Here is a 17,727-nt window from a genome sequence, read left to right as displayed (position 1 = left end):
ACACCTGCGCTGGCCTGGGTTTTTCGAATCACCTAAGTCACGTGACCTGGGTGTTTCGGATCTTACTTTGGTTTTGAAACACTTGCGCTGGCTTGGGTTTTTTGAATCACCTAAGTCACGTGACCTGGGTGTTTTGGATATTGCTTCGGTTTCAAAACACTTGCGCTTCGGGATCTCGACACTGTGTCGAAACGCCAGTTTCACGTCAGCCATCCCTACTTGTTACTAAAAAGTACCTGTAGGGAAGTGGCAATATGTATTTATGTATAATTTTTTGTGTGTACATGATGTGTCTTTCCTTTTGGTTATAATGCGAACACACTTCCACATACATTGGTCATTGTTGTGTTTGTTTTTCCATTACAGACCACTCAGAATTGGGAGTTTTCATGCTCCTACTTAGAAATAAAGTCTAGAATGCTGAAATAATTTAGACATCCAACCTATGACACAACATTTGACATTCCTTTACAGGTGACGGCTAGTTCTGCTAGAGCACAATTAGCGCAGAGCTTTAGATGTGAAATAATGTTCAAGTACGTTTACAGCAAAAAAATAAGTGGGAACTCTACAATTAAAGGCTATTTCTGAGATGACATTAGCTCTGTAGTGCATTATGCAATGTTCATTCAGCTTCATTCAAAGGACAGCCAGCATTTTCTATTCATGTTTTTGTTAATGTCATGGAATATTCACATCTTACATGGTGAAAATGTAACTGTGATGCACAGTTGAATGGAACACATTGAGGTCGGAAGTGGGACATCTGACTGCTGAAATTCCTACCTCTGACTGTGTCTGCAATGTCAGCCTTTTCAAAATGTATGCATTTTCTGTTGCTAAAATTATGTTGTTGTGTAAACAAACAGGCAAAACTGTATAAAAAGTTTCCTGTTTTGACATGAAAACATTGTTGTATAAATGGTCATTCAGTTTTGCTACCAAATCAACCTTTTCTTGTTACAAGAGAGCCTAAAATTATTTTTTGCTCAGTTGGCGAGTTAAACGACGCAATATCCTCTTGCTGTTTGTATGGGACTTTAAGGCATCTCTATTTCCCCTGTTGGTGTACTGGAGGCGTTCCTCCATCAGTTTGTCATGGTGAGTGTCTACAGAAAGTCGCTGTTTATCTCGTTGGACAGTTGACTGAGCGCCACCTCGTTGTGTGTGGATCCTGTCAGGACTCGTGCTGTCCTCTGAGGCGTGATATCCAGGTAATTCCCTGTCTGTCTTTCTGGACAGTGTCTGCAGGACTGGTGGCTCTCGTTTAGTCCATTAGAGACCCATGTGAGCTTGCACTTGTCCTTGGTGTTCAGGCTCGGTGTGCCTTGGTGTTGTGTGTCTGTTTGGCACATGCAGGGGCAGAGCTTCCTCTTGCACTTTGTGGCATCACGACACAGGGATTTCCGGAAGCTGGGCTTGAAGACGAGGTAGACCATCGGGTTGTAGAGGGTGGAGGATTTGGCAAACATTGCCGCCAGGGCAAATGCTATCGGAGGGACCAGGTCTGGTTCGGTGAAGGCTGCCCACATGGAGACTACAGCGTACGGGCTCCAAGCCATCAGAAAACCAAAACATACAGCCACTGAAAGCTAGAAACACACACACACACAGACAGAAAAACGTACTTTAATATAAATAAAACATAGCAAAACATGCTAATATGATGAAAAAAGTATTCAGGGGAACGCTAACAATAAAATACACATAGTCTAATCCACATGAACATCATTTATGAATTAAAGATGCCATAGTTAAATTTGGATATACCATATTTGCACAATAAGAGAAGGAAATAGGAAATACCATTGCTTCTTCACTCTCATGTAAATCCTGTAAGTGTAAAATTTTGGTCAATCAGTTCATCAGGTCTGGCCAGTACAGTACATTAATACATATGGCCAAGAATGCATTTGATTGGGCCACAATGTTTTCTAATGAGATTACAACAATGATTATTTTTCCCTTCTATCTAAGGTAGTTTTAAACACTATGTACGTGGAACATTTATTTATTGTTAAAAATAAATCTGGTATTATAGAGCTCTCGGGTAATCCATCCATACAGTATCACATCTTTACCACAGCTCATCGTCAAGATGCAACTAAAATTTATTTATAGGTCTGTTTATTAATATTATTCATTCATTTTCTTTTTAGCTTAGTCCCTTTATTAATCTGGGGTCACCACAGCAGAATGAACCGCCCACTCATCCAGCACATGTTTTACGCAGCGGATGCCCTTCCAGCCGCAACCCATCACTGGGAAACATCCATACACACTCATTCACACACATACACTAAGTGAAGTTTATTTATAAATTAATTTCGAGCCCCTTTAAGCTATATATTTTTAACCATTGTTATACAATAACTTGCCTAATTACCCTAACCTGCCTAGTTAATCTAATTAACCTAGTTAAGCATTTAAATGTCACTTTAAGCTGTATAGAAGTGTCTTGAAGAATATCTAGTCAAATATTATTTACTGTCATCATGGCAAAGATAAAATAAATCAGTTATTAGAGATGAGTTATTAAAACTATTATGTTTAGAAATGTGTTGAAGAAATCTGCTCTCTGTTAAACAGAAATTGGGGAAAAATAAACAGGGGGGTTAATAATTCAGGGGGGCTAATAATTCTGACTTCAACTGTAAATAAGCAGTGGTGATTTCATGTTTTTACTTCTTATTTATGCTTTTGAATTGCATTATGGGATCCTGATCTTTTCTCCAAAAGCTTTTGATGTTGTATAGTTTGAAAAGTGACTCTTACTGACATTTTTAATAGTCTGAAGTGATATATTGTCTGGATTTGTGTTGTAAATTACAGTATAAAAACCTGGTAACAAACAGCCAGTACTTTTCTCAGACTTAATTCTCTCTGTATTATTTCTTAAGCAATATCTTGTCTCAACTACTAAAATGCCAATAAAAGGTACTTGTATTGAATTTTCAACATCAAAAATCAATATGACAATAATGAAATGACAATCTAGCTGTTGTGAATTCTGCTCATGAACTTTCCCCTTTTGACCACCAGAGGGAGCCATCACCAGAATACTAGCTCTCCCGCTGCTCAACTGGGACTGATTAAGCACAGCTGAAACTCATTCAGACTCCCTATATAAACACGCTCTTTCTCTCACTCTCTGCAAAGTTTTGATTAGCCCTGGCCGTCATCTCTGAGCAGTTTTTCTGTTGTTGTTGTTGTTGTTGTTGTTGTTGTTGTTGTTGTTGTTGTTGTTGTTGTTGTTGCCTGCCTGCCTGCCTGCCTGCCTGCGTATTGACCTGGACTGAGTTATCATTTCTGAAGTTTTCTGCCTGCCCTGACCACTGCTTGTTATATCTAGTGGTGGGCAAAGCGAGGCTTCATAAAACACCGAAACAGTCGGAGCAAATGTGTCGAAGCTTCAAAATGTTTCGAAACCCTACTCTACAGCAACACCTAGTGGTCATTTTATGTATTGCACTGAAATAGCTTCAGCATAGAACAGTTGAGCAAATTAAGGTATTAAACCTCACTTTGTAAGATTGAATCTGCAAGCGATTTAGTGGAGCGATTAGGATTCCTGAGTACCATGTGGGGATACTGGGTTCGAATCCAGACTGACAAAGCTATTTTGAAATGCTTTAATAGCAGTTTGAATTGCTCTGTTCTTGTATCGTTTTGTTTCAACATTGGTCTGACATCCGAATAAACACTTTGTGAATAAATATGTCTTGTTTTGGTCTTAAATCAGGGTTGTTGCTAGATCAGACATGATTGTGGCCAGAAGTTAACAAGAATTATTTTTATTATTTATTAAATTTCCCATTGTATTTTATTAACGTCTACCCAAAATCTAAACCCAACCATCACAGCACTGTAAAATATTGATTATTGTTTTACAGCGTTACAAAAATGATGCTAAATTGATGGTGTATCTGCAGCTGTATCCTATCTAGACTACACTATAAACCAGTAACATTATTAAAATACTCAAATCATGAATTCGAAGTATTTGTACAAGTTGGTATTCGATCCTAAAAGTCATTTGAAGCTCAGTAACATCATGCACACGCATGGTCCACTAGGCCATTGTTTCCCAACTCTGTTCCTGGAGGCACACCAACAGTACATATTTTAGATGTCTCCCTTTTCTGACCCATTAACTTCAGGTTTTGGAGTCTCTTCTAATGTTCTGATGAGTTGATTCAGGTGTGTTTGATTAGGGAGAGGTTGAAAATGTGAACTGTTGGTGTGCCTTCAGGAACAGGGTTGGGAAACACTGCACTAGGCTATATACAGAACTTTTTCTGACCCTGTCAGTCAAATGCAGATTCGCCAGGTCTCGAAGCGCTTCTGAACTGATCGATGCTTTGAATTGCTTTAGTCACGTGACCAGGTGTTTCGGAACACTTTAGTCACGTGACCTGGGTGTTTCGGATCATGCTTCGGTACAGTGTTTCGAAACACTTGCGCTTCGGGATCTCGATACTGTGTTGAAACGTCAGTTTCACGTCAGCCATCCCTAGTTATATCATTTCTGACTGTCTGCCGCCAGCTCTGATCTCTGCCTGCCTCTCGTTTAAGATTGTTTTCTGCCAGCCCCGACTAACGCCTGCTCTTCGACTACTACATGGGAAAATCCCCGTTTATTTCACTGAGTGTAAGTTTCTCCTTGTATTTCATTACTATTGAATTAAAGAGCTTGCAAATGGATCCACAAGTGTCTGAATCACTACAATAGCAGAGATAACATTTTTTATGATCTAGACCAGTGTTTTCCAACCCTGTTCCTGGAGGCACACCAACAGAACATGTTTTGGATGTCTCCCTTATCTGACCCATTCACTTCAGGTTTTGGAGTCTCTTCTAATCTTCTGGTGAGTTAATTCAGGTGTGTTGGATTAGGGAGAGCTTAAAAATGTGTACTGTTAGTGTGCCTTCAGGAACAGGGTTGGGAAACACTGATCTAGACACAGCTCTGCTCACCTTGACCAGAAGCGTCTGCACATTGGAGATCTTGTTTTGAGGAGAGATGTGCTGCTGCACCGCGTGCTGAGCGCCTCGTACCGTCACCAGGATGAGCGAATAGGAGAGGATGATGACGCAGCAGGGCACGATATAGCAGAAGAAGAAGAGGCAGACGATGTAGATCATGGCCGGTCTGCTGGAGCTCGGTGCGTGCCAGTCGATGCAGCAGGCGGTGCCGTAGGGCTCAGAGCCGTACTGACCCCATCCTGATAGAGGACCCACTGCAAACACTGCAGCATAACACCACACACCCACCACCAGCAGACGAGCGTGGCACGACGAGAATTTATTACCTGAGGAGAGACACACACACATTTGTTTTTGTGGGGACATTCCATAGGTCTCCATTGTTTTTATCTTGTACAAACTGTATATTCTGTGCCCTAAACCCTACCCCAACCCTATCCTTAAACCAACCCTCACCGGAAACAATTTGAACAATAACTCAGTCTGTATAACTTAGCTTTGTGAAAAATGGGGACATCACTCTTAATAAGTCACCTTTTTCTTGTAAGTCCGATGTCATACCTATGATATACAAGCTGAGTCCTGATATGTCACACACACATATACACACACAGTAGTTTTCATTTAACTGAAGGGAATTTCCATATACTCAAAAATAGAAAAAGAAACCTTGCTTGTTCAAACCACTTACTTAAAATGAGCCGAAACAACCTAACTTAAAACCTAGATAACTTCATTGAATTGTGTTGGGATAACACGAACACCCCTATCTGTAAACTCAACCCTCGAGGGAAACGCACGAACTCACTTACTCACACACTTTCATTTAATAGAGGGGGCTTTATATGCAAGAAAGGCGGGAAAATGCTGCTTGTTTAAAGGAGACCTATTATGCCCCATTTTTCAAGTCTCTGATGTCTCCAGAGTGTGTATGTGAAGTTTCAACTCAAAATACCACACTACTGAAATTTCTTCCATGAAACTCTACGCACGTGCAGGCCGTAGGGTCACCCAATCTGCTCCTGCATAATTAACTACATGGCACAGGAGATTGGCTGCTGTCACCTCGGCAGCCAATGCGTACCTGTCAACATTGGGATGCCAAAATAAGGGATATGCCCACCATAATAAGAGATTCCCTTGACAACCCCCCCCCCCCCCCTTAAAAAAATCGCCAAATTACTAAATATGTTCATTTTGAGAGGTTTCATTGTAAATAAACAGTTATATGGTCAGTAATATGTTTTATTATTATTATTTACAAAATAAAAATTAAACAGTATACATTAGCAGCAAATACATTAGCAAACAGTTCAGCTTATTAAAATTAAAAGCTATTATAATGAAATAGACTCAAGCTATCAAATCTCATTAGCCTGTCACTGTACAACTTACACATTCTGATTAAAGAGCAACGAATGAATCTCTTATTTATTTAGATTTTTTTCTTTTATTCCATTAAATAACAGGTGTCACTTTAAAAATGCACAGATCTAACGTTATAATGAAAGCTTTCGATTGCTTTCCTATCTTTTTATGCTCATTTTGGACGAAATTAGTTGTGTTTGGAAAAAACCTACCAAGATCGACATCTTTAGATCTTATTATTATTAATTGTGTGTATATGTCTTCAAACACGCACCCAAAACCCAGACATTCACTCCGCTTCAAAACTGTACCACGCTGTACCAAAGTCTGTTCATTGTTAATTATCTGTCAATCATCAAATGTTGACTTTGACGGTTTGCAACTCCAGATGTTAGTAATAGAAAGCTGTGTATTATTTGTGTGAACAAACAAAATAGGTGAAAACACTGGGAACAGTTCTTATAGCTTAGTTTATGTAATATATATATATATATATATATATATATATATATATATATATATATTACATAATATATTACATAAACTAAGCTATAAGAACTGTTCCCAATGTTTTCACCTATTTTGTTTATAATATATAATATAATATAATATATGTATTACATATGTTATGTAATACATTCATTCAGTTTAGGCAGCAAAGGCTGCATGTTCAAGTTAGAGATGAAAACTGTAAGTCAGAGGTCTGCAACCCTGTGTAACAAAGTTTTCTTTCAAAATGCTCCATTTCTTCTTGCCTATTATAGTTAAAATATCCCAAAATTGGTTGATCTGATGTAAGGTTTTAAAAGGATGAAATAAAAGAATAAAGGATTGATAAATTCAGATTTGTTAGATAAAGATAACAATACATTTTTTTTTATTTATATCCTGTGGCAAAAATATGCCTCACCTTTGAGTCCTGTGAAGCACATCTCAATAAAACAGCTGAAGAAACATCTAGAAATGTAAAAGAGCCCGGTTGCTTTAACAAATGTCTTTAGGGTAGTTTTAATGATATATGTTGTATAAATATGTATTAGTGTCTGACACACACACGCTTTTAGCACTTTGGCTTGTTTTTTCACATATATGTTCCCCATAGGGTTTTGAAAATGTTGTTGATAAAGTATTATAAAAACCATGAACTACATTTTTATGATAACAAACTCTGATTTGAAGCAAAGCACGTGAAAGTCAGACGAAAGCAAAGGTACAAGAGAGAGAAGTACAGCCAAATTAAACAATGTCAGTCAAATAAAAAATGATGCTTCATTTAAAGTTGCTGTATCCATATAATTTATATATTTTCACATCTATTGCATGATATTAACATACAAACACTAAGGCATTTCGAGAGCATACATGGAGACTCTGTTACTTTATCTTGTGGAAGTGGGTGGAGCTAAATATCTCTTCTGGCACACTTTGCTGGCTGCATCTCTGATTGATTCACTGCACAAATTCTGTTATTGTTATTTATTTAAAAGAATACAGAAGTCACTTTATTTAAAGGTACAACTCACACTAAAAATAATCCATTAACTATGACTTTTGGCTCAATAAAATCCTAATTTGCTGGTTAGTGAAAGTTTAAAGGTAGTAGTTGGGTTTAGTTATTGGACAAAATCATAAATGTAGAATATAATTATGCAGAACATGTGCTATTTAAGTACTAATATCTTAGTTTTGGCAGGTAATAAACCAATAATCAATAGCGAGAACTATTGAAATTCCAATCAACTTACCCTACTCTGAAATATTATCACCAATACCACCTCTAAAAATCTCCCAAAAACCCTCCTCTCCTCCCCACCACACCACATGAAAACCTCAAAACATGTAATTCTGAGTGTGCCTCACACAGGTGAGTGGGCTTGACAAACCACCTGTAGAAACACTCTTCTCTCCGTATGCACTGGACACTTTTCTTAAACTCCATCTTACAAGAACTCAATAGGTTAAACGATGTTTACTTGGGAATTTACCACACATTCTTGTTGCTCTACTTACTGTTTCAACTCTAAATACTCATAATACATAAAATATTGCACAATATTACATATTATTTTACACAATATAGTACACCATCAACAAATAGATTTGCTTCAAATCATCCAAATCGCAGCATCAGTGCATTCAGAAATAACAGTTTGTTGACAAAAGCCGCTAAACGCCACTTCGCCTTTGACAACAAAAGCCGCTATATCCCGAGAACCAATCAGAAGACGCGAATTGAATCATATGTTTTCAATGTAGCAGCTCGCTGATACACCAGCTTTTATAAGGAGAGCTTTTATTATGCTTTCGATTTCAATTTTAAAAGACAGAGTTTGATGAACTGGACAACACAATCTCACGGCAATTCGTAACTTTTTGATTTAGTGGCTAATTCGTATGAATTCGTATGATCTAATTCGTACGATTTAGTGCGATTTGCTCATCCCCCAATGACGGTTGGGTTTAGGGGTGGGGTTAGGTGCCACGCCTCCTTTTTAAAATCGTACAATTTCGTACGAATGAACTCGTATGAATTCGTACGAATTAGCCACTAAACTGACAAAACGTAAAATACTTACGTTTTCTCGTGAGATCAGGCTGGAACTGGATGAGCCTGTCTGACTGTCAGTGATTGGAAAATGAAAATGTGCCTCAAAACTCTGTGCATTATAAGAAAAAGAAAACACAATGTAGTCGGAAGTGTAACATGCATTCATAATGTTTTTTTGCGTCCAATTTACTATACATTAAACGGCAACACCGTTTCACAAAAGACAGAGTTAAGATGCCTTTCTTTTATCCCACATGGATGCTATGAGGATAAACAGGAGATGAAAAAGCGACCAAGACCTTGAGTATGATGAGAATGAATGAATGAATGAATGACAGCTTCTCAAATTGTCAGAGAGACATCCCCTTTTTGCCCAGTAGGCCCACCTTGTGATTTATCTGCTAATTTAATATATTTTTAAAGATAAATATCATGCATAAAACTATACATTTATATTAGCCTACTTCATTTTACCTATACGTCTGATAAGCTTTTTATATTAAATTTTTATTATTATTAAATAAATATTATTATTGATGTTTCACAATGTTTTAAACTACTATATTTAAATCTACCAAGCTTAGTTTACAATGTTTTTACATTGCTCTACTTGCATTAAATCTAAATCCCGAATATCAGAAATGACAACTGATTGTTAAGATTTAATTCAATTTAGTTCAATTTTAATGTTACTGATTAATGCATTAACTTGACAGATTTCATTCATTCATTTTTCTTCAGCTTTTTCTCTGGTTAACCACAGCGGAATGAACCGCCACTTACTTGACAGATTTATGCATTTTTAATTTTAGCTAGTTTGTGTAATGTATTTTATGTTTGGAAAAATAATTTCTATATGCATCTTTAGTAATTTTTCAACTAATTACCCTGTCTTGTCCTGATAGGTGGATTTAGTGGTGTTTGCAAAAAAGGCAGTGGTGGATTTAGCTTGTTTTGACGCAAAAGAAAATCTAATTTGATAAAAAAAACAAAGAATTGTCTAAGGTGATATTTAAAAAAAAAGTTATTTTATTTACTAGATAATAACCTTTTCATTACATATAAAATGAAACTTCTGAGCCTAATTATATAGGAGCCTGATAGAAAATGCTCATCTACAAGAAAAGAGAGGATTTAGAGGGGTTTGCATCTGAACTCTTCATATTCTGCTCAACTGTATGTCCACACATGTAGTGAAATGACAATAAAGCTCAATTTGACTTGTCTTGCGAATCTGAAATCTGAATAATTAAATTCTAAATACTTAGAAAATCATGTTCAAAGTTAGCATTGCATATTACCAATCAAAAATGAAGCGTTGATATTTGATATTTGCTGTAGGGAGTTTGCAAAATATCTTAATATGACATGATCTTTCCTTGTTATTTTTGTCAAACAGTGTATTTTCACACAAATATTCAGTCACACTTACACATAGTAGTACACACTTACACATAGTATTTTGATGGTCCGTTTGTTGAATTTAAGTTATATTGCATCTACATGCCAACTAATTCTCATTAGATTATAAGTGTTACCGACTCGGTCCCAGTCATTCCCCTCACTGGCCAGCAAAGGTTACCATCCCCGGACTTTTAAGCATTACAACATCCATCTAAACTGATTGTGCACACACCTGAACTGAATCTAGTTACGACCCACACTTCCTATATAAGCCACACTCAAACACCAGTTCATTGCGAAGTCTTGTTTAGCCCCGGCCAGCATTACTGAGCGGTCTTTCCTGTCTGATCTTCTGAGAATAACCCCGGACTGTTTCTGACTCTGAGTTGCCTTCTGCCTGCCCACGACCCTTGCTTTATACACGGACTCTGAACCACGCTGCCTGCCCTCGACCCAAGCCTGCCTAACGGATTCTGAACTACACCGCCTGCCACTGATCCATGCCTGGTAAATCACTCTGTGTCTGTCAGCCGCCAGCCCCAAGATCATTATTGATTACTGGTGATGTGTGTTTGCACTTTAGTGCGTATTGGATGTTTGACTGTGACTAATAAATACTGCATAATGGATCCCTCCGTGTTAGTCTCCACGTTACAATAAGTAGACTGTTAGGTTGGGGTTGGGGTTAATGTAAGCTGACATGTACTTGCAAAGTTTCTTATTAAATGTCTGCTGAAGCAGCAGTATCAACAGATATTAAGCAGACAGTCTATTAATACTCAAATGGACCATCAAAATAAAGTTAAAGTATTACCAAATGTACTTGTGCAACACAAGACTAGTTTGGTGGCAAGAGTCACAAATATAATAATAACAATAATAATAATTTATTCTTATATAGAGCCTTTAAAACTTAATTCTCAAAGCGCTGTGCACAAAACAGACACAGATATCAAACAGTTTGGAATAACAGTAAAAATGAATCATTCAGGCTAAAATACTTACAATGGCTAAAACATTCAAATATCTAAAAGCATAAACCAAAAATGCACACCTCATGAATAGACGAGTGTAAAGTAGTGAGTTTTCAACGATGCTTTAAACTATTTAGAAGATTCAGCATGTCTAATGTCATGGGGGAGAGAGTTTTAGAGCCTCGGAGCCAGAGATGCAAAAGCCCGGTCACCAATAGAACGCAGACAAGTGGAAATGTCTGTTAAAAGAGTCAGAGGAATGGAGGTCACGTGAAAGGGAGGACCAAGTTAAGAGTTCAGACAGATAGTGTGGAGCCAAACCATGCAGGGCCTTGTATGTGCGCATGAGGATTTTAAAATCAGTTTGAAATCTGACTGGTAGCCAATGGAGAGATTTCAAAACAGGAATAATGTGTTCTCTGATTTTAGTCCCTGTCAGAATTCTGGCTGCTGAGTTTTGGACATGTTGTAGTGTATTGATGTTACTTTTGGAAACGCCAGCATGGAGAGGATTCGTGAAATGTTTTTGAGATGAAAAAGTGAAGTCTTTACAGTGGACAGCACGTGGGGATCAAATATAGGCTCCTCAATAATAAACACAACCAGTTAGAACAGCATTAGCATTCACTACAGGTCTGTCTTTTAAAGGCTTTTGTAAAAAATAATTTAACGTATGGAGAAAAAGTACCCAGAGCAACACATTTCAATTTGTCGTCATATTTCCAATGAGTCTTTTTGAGGTCACGGCAGCATTTTAATTGGCCACATATCTCTGGATCATGCTGGTGATCTGAAGCTGCAGGCCCAGTTACATAAGACAGATGTTGCTGCATCCACCCACTGAGCTCTCAGAAGAAAACTACACCAATGAGGTTTACCTTCCTCATGATTGTAATTTGCATAATTTCTTGGGTGGAATTAGTTTGCTTGAACAATGCAGACAGTATGTGCAAAGTAATTCAACAGCAGGCACTGTTCATGCGGGGTGAATGTCTCCCAATTTATTACTGTTCCACTGAAGACACTCATCAGTTCATCCACTGTGGAGCTGAGTAGGTATAAGTCATAAATGTAAATGGAATTCACACGACATGTTTCATAGTACATCAACAAAAAGGCATTTTACTCCATTAACCAATGGGTTATATGCTCAGCTAGTGTTTTTCCCCTACCGATAAACTTCTGGTGAAAGGTTTGTCTATTGAAATGTGATTAATTTCATACGGTTTCTTTTACAGCATCGAGGTTGTAATGTAATTAAAATATAATCAGTTAAAGGTGCAGTACGTAAGTTTGACACCCAGTAGTTAAACAAGGTATCGCACCCCTGATTCAAAACACACACAAGAGCAGGTTGCCAGATTGACGACACCAACAAAGGCTGATTTATATCATGTTCTAACTAAAAGCAACGACGCGATAGAATATTTTCATATTAAAGAGTTTTTATCCTAACCAACACCTGAAATTTATATTTCAGAAACAGTTTCTATTTCTCTATTTCTCCTCAAGTAAAGTTCATGTGCTTTATTCAGTGTTAAATGCTAATAATGTGAGTTTGAATGCCATTTTACATGACATTTATTGCCATGCTACTGAAAGCAGCAGCAGATAGTTCACCTCAGATCTTCAAAATAAAATAAACAGTTTGAAACTGAACTTTCATAAGCTACGCTAATTATTCTCTTTATTCTCTATTTCCACCTTGGGATAATCATACCGAGGCCCTCAGAGACTATGCAGCTCCATTGATGCGACAAGATGATCCCAAGGTATCCATAATCCTGGACCAGGCCGTATCCTGAGCAGCTGCTGTGGCTTATGGAGGAGTGGAGAGCATGAGACTGATTCCTGTGACGCTCCGGGGACAGACGAGTCTCGCTGACGTCCAGCTTCTCCAGCTCTTAGACTGCAGCTCTGCACAAAACGTTTTGCCATAGGAGAATTGTTCGTGCACAACTGAGCCTTGTTTCTCTCGAGGTATTTTAATTCTTCATTTTCGCCAATTGGTGAAGTTTTTACCTCGCCGCTGTCGCCACTGGCTTGCATGGTTCTTGATCTGTAGAGCTGCGCATCAATGGATTTGCTCTACAGTGTTTGGACTCTCAGTAGTGATTATTAAACCAAACTGAGCTGAACTAAACTGAACTGAACTTAAACACTGAAACTGATACTGTTTCAATTTACTATGATCTTCTATGTGAAGCTGCTTTGACACAATCTACATTGTAAAAGCGCTATACAAATAAAGGTGAATTAAATTGAACATCAGAAATCTGACTCTAAAGTCAAGCCAACACATATGAGTGATTCAGCATCTACATTTACTAATGTTAAAGAGGTTTAATATGTTTTAATTAGAGTATAAACCATTTTGTTGGAGTGCAGTGAGTGCACTATTCTGTGCTTCTCAATGGCTGCATTTTTACCTTTCTGTCGTGTTTTGTCTGGTGCAAACAGCGTAATTGCAGATCACTGCAAATCTCATCATGCTCAGCTAATGTTTACAATTGTAATGTTTTAGTTGTTTACCTAATTAATAACCACCTCATGTGGAACTCTAAATCTGCGTCTCGTGTTGGAGTCTGCTACTGTCCACCGGAGGTCGCATTTGGCCACAGACATGCTTTGAGAGCCTTACTGACTGAATGAATCACACTAAGGCAACCCGGGATGCTGAAATATAAGTGGCTGAACTTATTGTTTGAGCGTAAAATGAGATGAAAAGCCATTTAAACGCACATGCTGTCATGTAACATGCTCAGCTAAGGTTTACAATCGTAATATTTTAGTTATTTACCTAATTAATAACCACCTCATGTGGAACTCTAAATCTGCATCTCGTTTTGGAGTCTGCTACTGTCCACCGGAGGTCACATTTGGCCACAGACATGCTTTGAGACCCTTACTGACTGAATGAATCACACTAAGGCAACCCGGGGTGATGAAATATAAGTGGCTGAACTGGCATTGGGCGGGTTAAATAGCCAAAACAATGACAGCGTTCCGACACAGAAAACAGAATATCTGACTTCAGCATTGTTTTTCAGATAAACAAGAATGCTCACTTAGCATGTTTCTTAAACATCTGCAAACATATTAGGGTATTTTTAAGCTTTAGAAGAGTCAAAAACTTAAATACAGCACCTTTATATAAACTTATACATTCATTTAGTTGTTTGAGAGTAAGATGAGAAGAAAAGCCATTTAAATGCAAGCGCTGTCAGTAACATCAGGCGGTAACATCTCCATTAAAAATACTGGGGTCAAATAAATTTCCATTTGTTAAAGACATGGTGTGGAACGATGGAATTTAGTGCAGTGCTTCTTATATGTTCTGAGACCCACTTTATATCAAATATAAATCAGTGATTTTTAAAGAAAACAGACCTTAAATGTGACGATTTTGTAACAGCATTGATTTGAACTGGGTTACCGAAGATGAAAAGTCATTCTGCATATACTCTATTCCCTGCTCCTGCAAAGAAATATAGCAGACTGTGAAATTCAGCAATTCCTTCGTAAAGGTTGAAACTTCCCTATGCAGTTTTGCTTTTGTAGTACTGGAAGTGAAAAGCAGGACTCATTCAAATGCTCAGTATGGCACAACAGAATCACAATATGTGCTAGAATGAGTCAGAGCTTCAGTAACTACCGTAAAGAGAGCAGCTCAAGCGAGCTTCAGAGTTTGCCTGTAGGAAAGTGTTATCGCTCCAGTAAAGGAAAGGGTTTAAGTACACAGATAAACTCACATGCAGCAATGAGTGTGTGAGTCAGGATTTAATCACTTTAGCCTTTGGCTTTAAAGAGCCACCATAAAATTACAAGAACATGTAAAAAAAGAGAAGAGGTATTTTACAATGGACGAATAAAAGCAACATTTAGTTCATCTAAGCACGGTTCTGTCTTTTAATCAATCAGATGTAGTTTTTATTTTAAATTAATTTGATGAAAGTAGGTTTTTTTTGAGAAATGACTCAATAAGACTAATGAGAATGACATTAAACATTCGCAAGATGTGAAAATACCGCACTGTAAAAAATATCTGTCATTGAACAGTGTCCGTATTTTGTGTTTTCCATTTATTTACAGTTGTGAATTGCATTATGGGATGTTGATCTCTGCTTGGTCAACTTTTGATGTTGATAATTCAACTCTACAGTTTAACAAAGTGACTTTTATTGACATTTTAGTAGTTTGCAATAATATAATGTAAAAGAAATAATATATAGAGCGGGTTTCCACACATGTTTATGCATCTTGTTTACTGTATATACACTATGAACAGCAGCTACGCTAATAATTCTCTTTATTCTCCATTTCCACCTGGGCATACTCTTCCCGAGGCCCTCAGTCACTGATTCGATCCAAGACCAACGACGAGATTATCCAAAGGTTTCCATATCCTGGACCAGGCCGTATCCTGAGCAGCTACTGTGGTGGTCATGGAGGAGTGGAGTACATGAGACTGATTCCTGTGACGCTCCAGAGACAGACGAGTCTTCGCTGAGGCCAGCTTCCAGCCTCCACCGCTGAGACTGCAGCTCTGCACAAGACGTTTAGCCAGCGGAGAAATTAAAATGGTCGTGCCCAACTGAGCCTGGTTTCTCTCAAGGTTTTTTTCTTCACTTTCGCCACTTAGTGAAGTTTTTTTCCCTCTCCGCTGTCGCCACTAGCTTGCATGGTTCGGGATCTGAAGAGCTGCACATCGTTGGATTTGCTCTTCAGTGTTTGGACTCTCAGTAGTGATTATTAAACCACACTGAACTGAGCTAAACTGAACTGAACTGAACTTAAACATTAAAACTGAACTACACTGTTCCAATTTACTATGACCTTTTATGTGAAGCTGCTTTGACACAATCTACATTGGAAAAGCGCTATACAAATAAAGGGGAATTGAATTGAATAGAGAAATAAGTTTGTAAAATAACAAAAAATGTACTGGCAGTTTATTACTAAATTTTTGTAGTGTAATATACAACTTCAACCTAGACAATATATCATTTTAATATATTAAAAATGTTCATAAAAGTCTCTTTTTCACACTTTTCAAGGTTAGAAATTGTTGGAAGAGAGATCAAGGTCCCATAATGCAATTCAAAAGCATCAATAAATGAGGAAAAATAAAAACATGAATTTACAAAATAGCAAAAACTGCTAATTTAGGGATTTTTTTTACAGAGTGTTATCTGTTGAAGACATTTGTGTTGAAAATATATATCACACAACATAAGTCTCTAACTGGAAATATGCTTTAAACCTGCTCTTGTAATGGTTGGTGTCATGGATTGGTCAGGCTCTCACGACCCCCACTCACGAAGATCACCATCACCTGACTTCTAATGAGCACACAGCTGCATCACATTCACGAGCACCAGATAAAAGCACAGCACTCCAGTCGCTCATTGTCCGGGCTCGTCTCGACGAAAGCGGACAACTGAGCGACCACTCAGCGTAGTCATCCTCAGCTAAACAAACGATTTACTTACCTGTTCTCTTTGTATTCCTCCTAGTCTTCCTGGTCCTCCCGAATCGTCCTGTCTTCCAGTCCTTCCAAGTCTGTGTCATCCTCTGTCAGCTGTATCTGGTGTGTGCTGTCCATCCTCGTGTATTCCTGTTACCCAGCCACGGAGGAAAAGACCCCAACATCATTCCTGATCCTCCTGGCTATCCTTCATGTGCTCCTTGTTGTCATTCAATAAACACCCTAACGTTTCCTTACCTCTGTCTCCTGTCCGCTTCATAACAGAAGCCCGGACCTATAACGACGACAACATGAGCACCCTCGATCACTTTCAAGAGCTGGTGGACCAGTTGAAGCGGATTCTACAGCCACCAGCTCCACTTTCCAACGCACCACCAGCACCGAGCACTTCCGCCTCCACAGTTTCTTCTTCGGCCCTTCCTTCCAGTCCCATGGCCCGACCAGCGCCCTACTCAGGCGGAGCGGGGGAGTGCAATGGTTTTCTGTTACAATGTTCCCTCATATTCGAAATGCAACCTTCTCTATATCCCACAGATAAGTCAAAGATCGCCTACATCGTATCACTACTCTCTGGACCTGCACTTAAATGGGCTGAGACGATCTGGAACCAAGCCGGGCCGGTCATGAATTCCATCACTACCTTCACGGAGTATTTCAAAGAGGTGTTTGGACGTTCTGATGGGGAAGTAGCCGCTGGAGAGCAGCTGTATCATCTAAAGCAAGGTACTCTATCTACACAGGAATATGCTCTCCGGTTTCGCACTCTAGCAGCTGCAAGTGGATGGAATGAGAGATCGTTGTTGACCACGTACCGGCTCGGCTTGGAACCCACTCTCCGAATCCAGCTGGCCACATTAGATGATACAATGGGTCTGGAGAGATTCATCCAACATTCTCTCCGATGTTCCGATCGTCTCCGTTCCTATCAACAGGACACCATCACCCCCTCGTCTGCACTC

General features: G+C 38.5%; 1 protein-coding gene across 1 annotated transcript in view; it reads right to left on the bottom strand.

The window, feature by feature from the left end:
* Positions 1-676: 676 nt before the first annotated feature.
* The window catches only part of opn7b (opsin 7, group member b), a 130,795-nt gene continuing 113,744 nt past the window's right edge, over positions 677-17,727 (bottom strand). The window contains exons 5-6 of the mRNA XM_056450073.1: positions 4,978-5,312; positions 677-1,592 (exon numbers count right to left, since the gene is read on the bottom strand). Of these exons, the coding sequence (XP_056306048.1) occupies positions 1,110-1,592; positions 4,978-5,312 (818 nt within the window). The 3' untranslated portion in view covers positions 677-1,109. The remainder of the gene's footprint in view (positions 1,593-4,977; positions 5,313-17,727) is intronic.

The sequence above is a fragment of the Danio aesculapii genome, chromosome 23 (genome assembly GCF_903798145.1).
Source record: "Danio aesculapii chromosome 23, fDanAes4.1, whole genome shotgun sequence".
Classification (NCBI taxonomy): Eukaryota; Metazoa; Chordata; class Actinopteri; order Cypriniformes; family Danionidae; genus Danio; species Danio aesculapii.
This window is presented reverse-complemented; position numbering and strand designations above follow the sequence as displayed.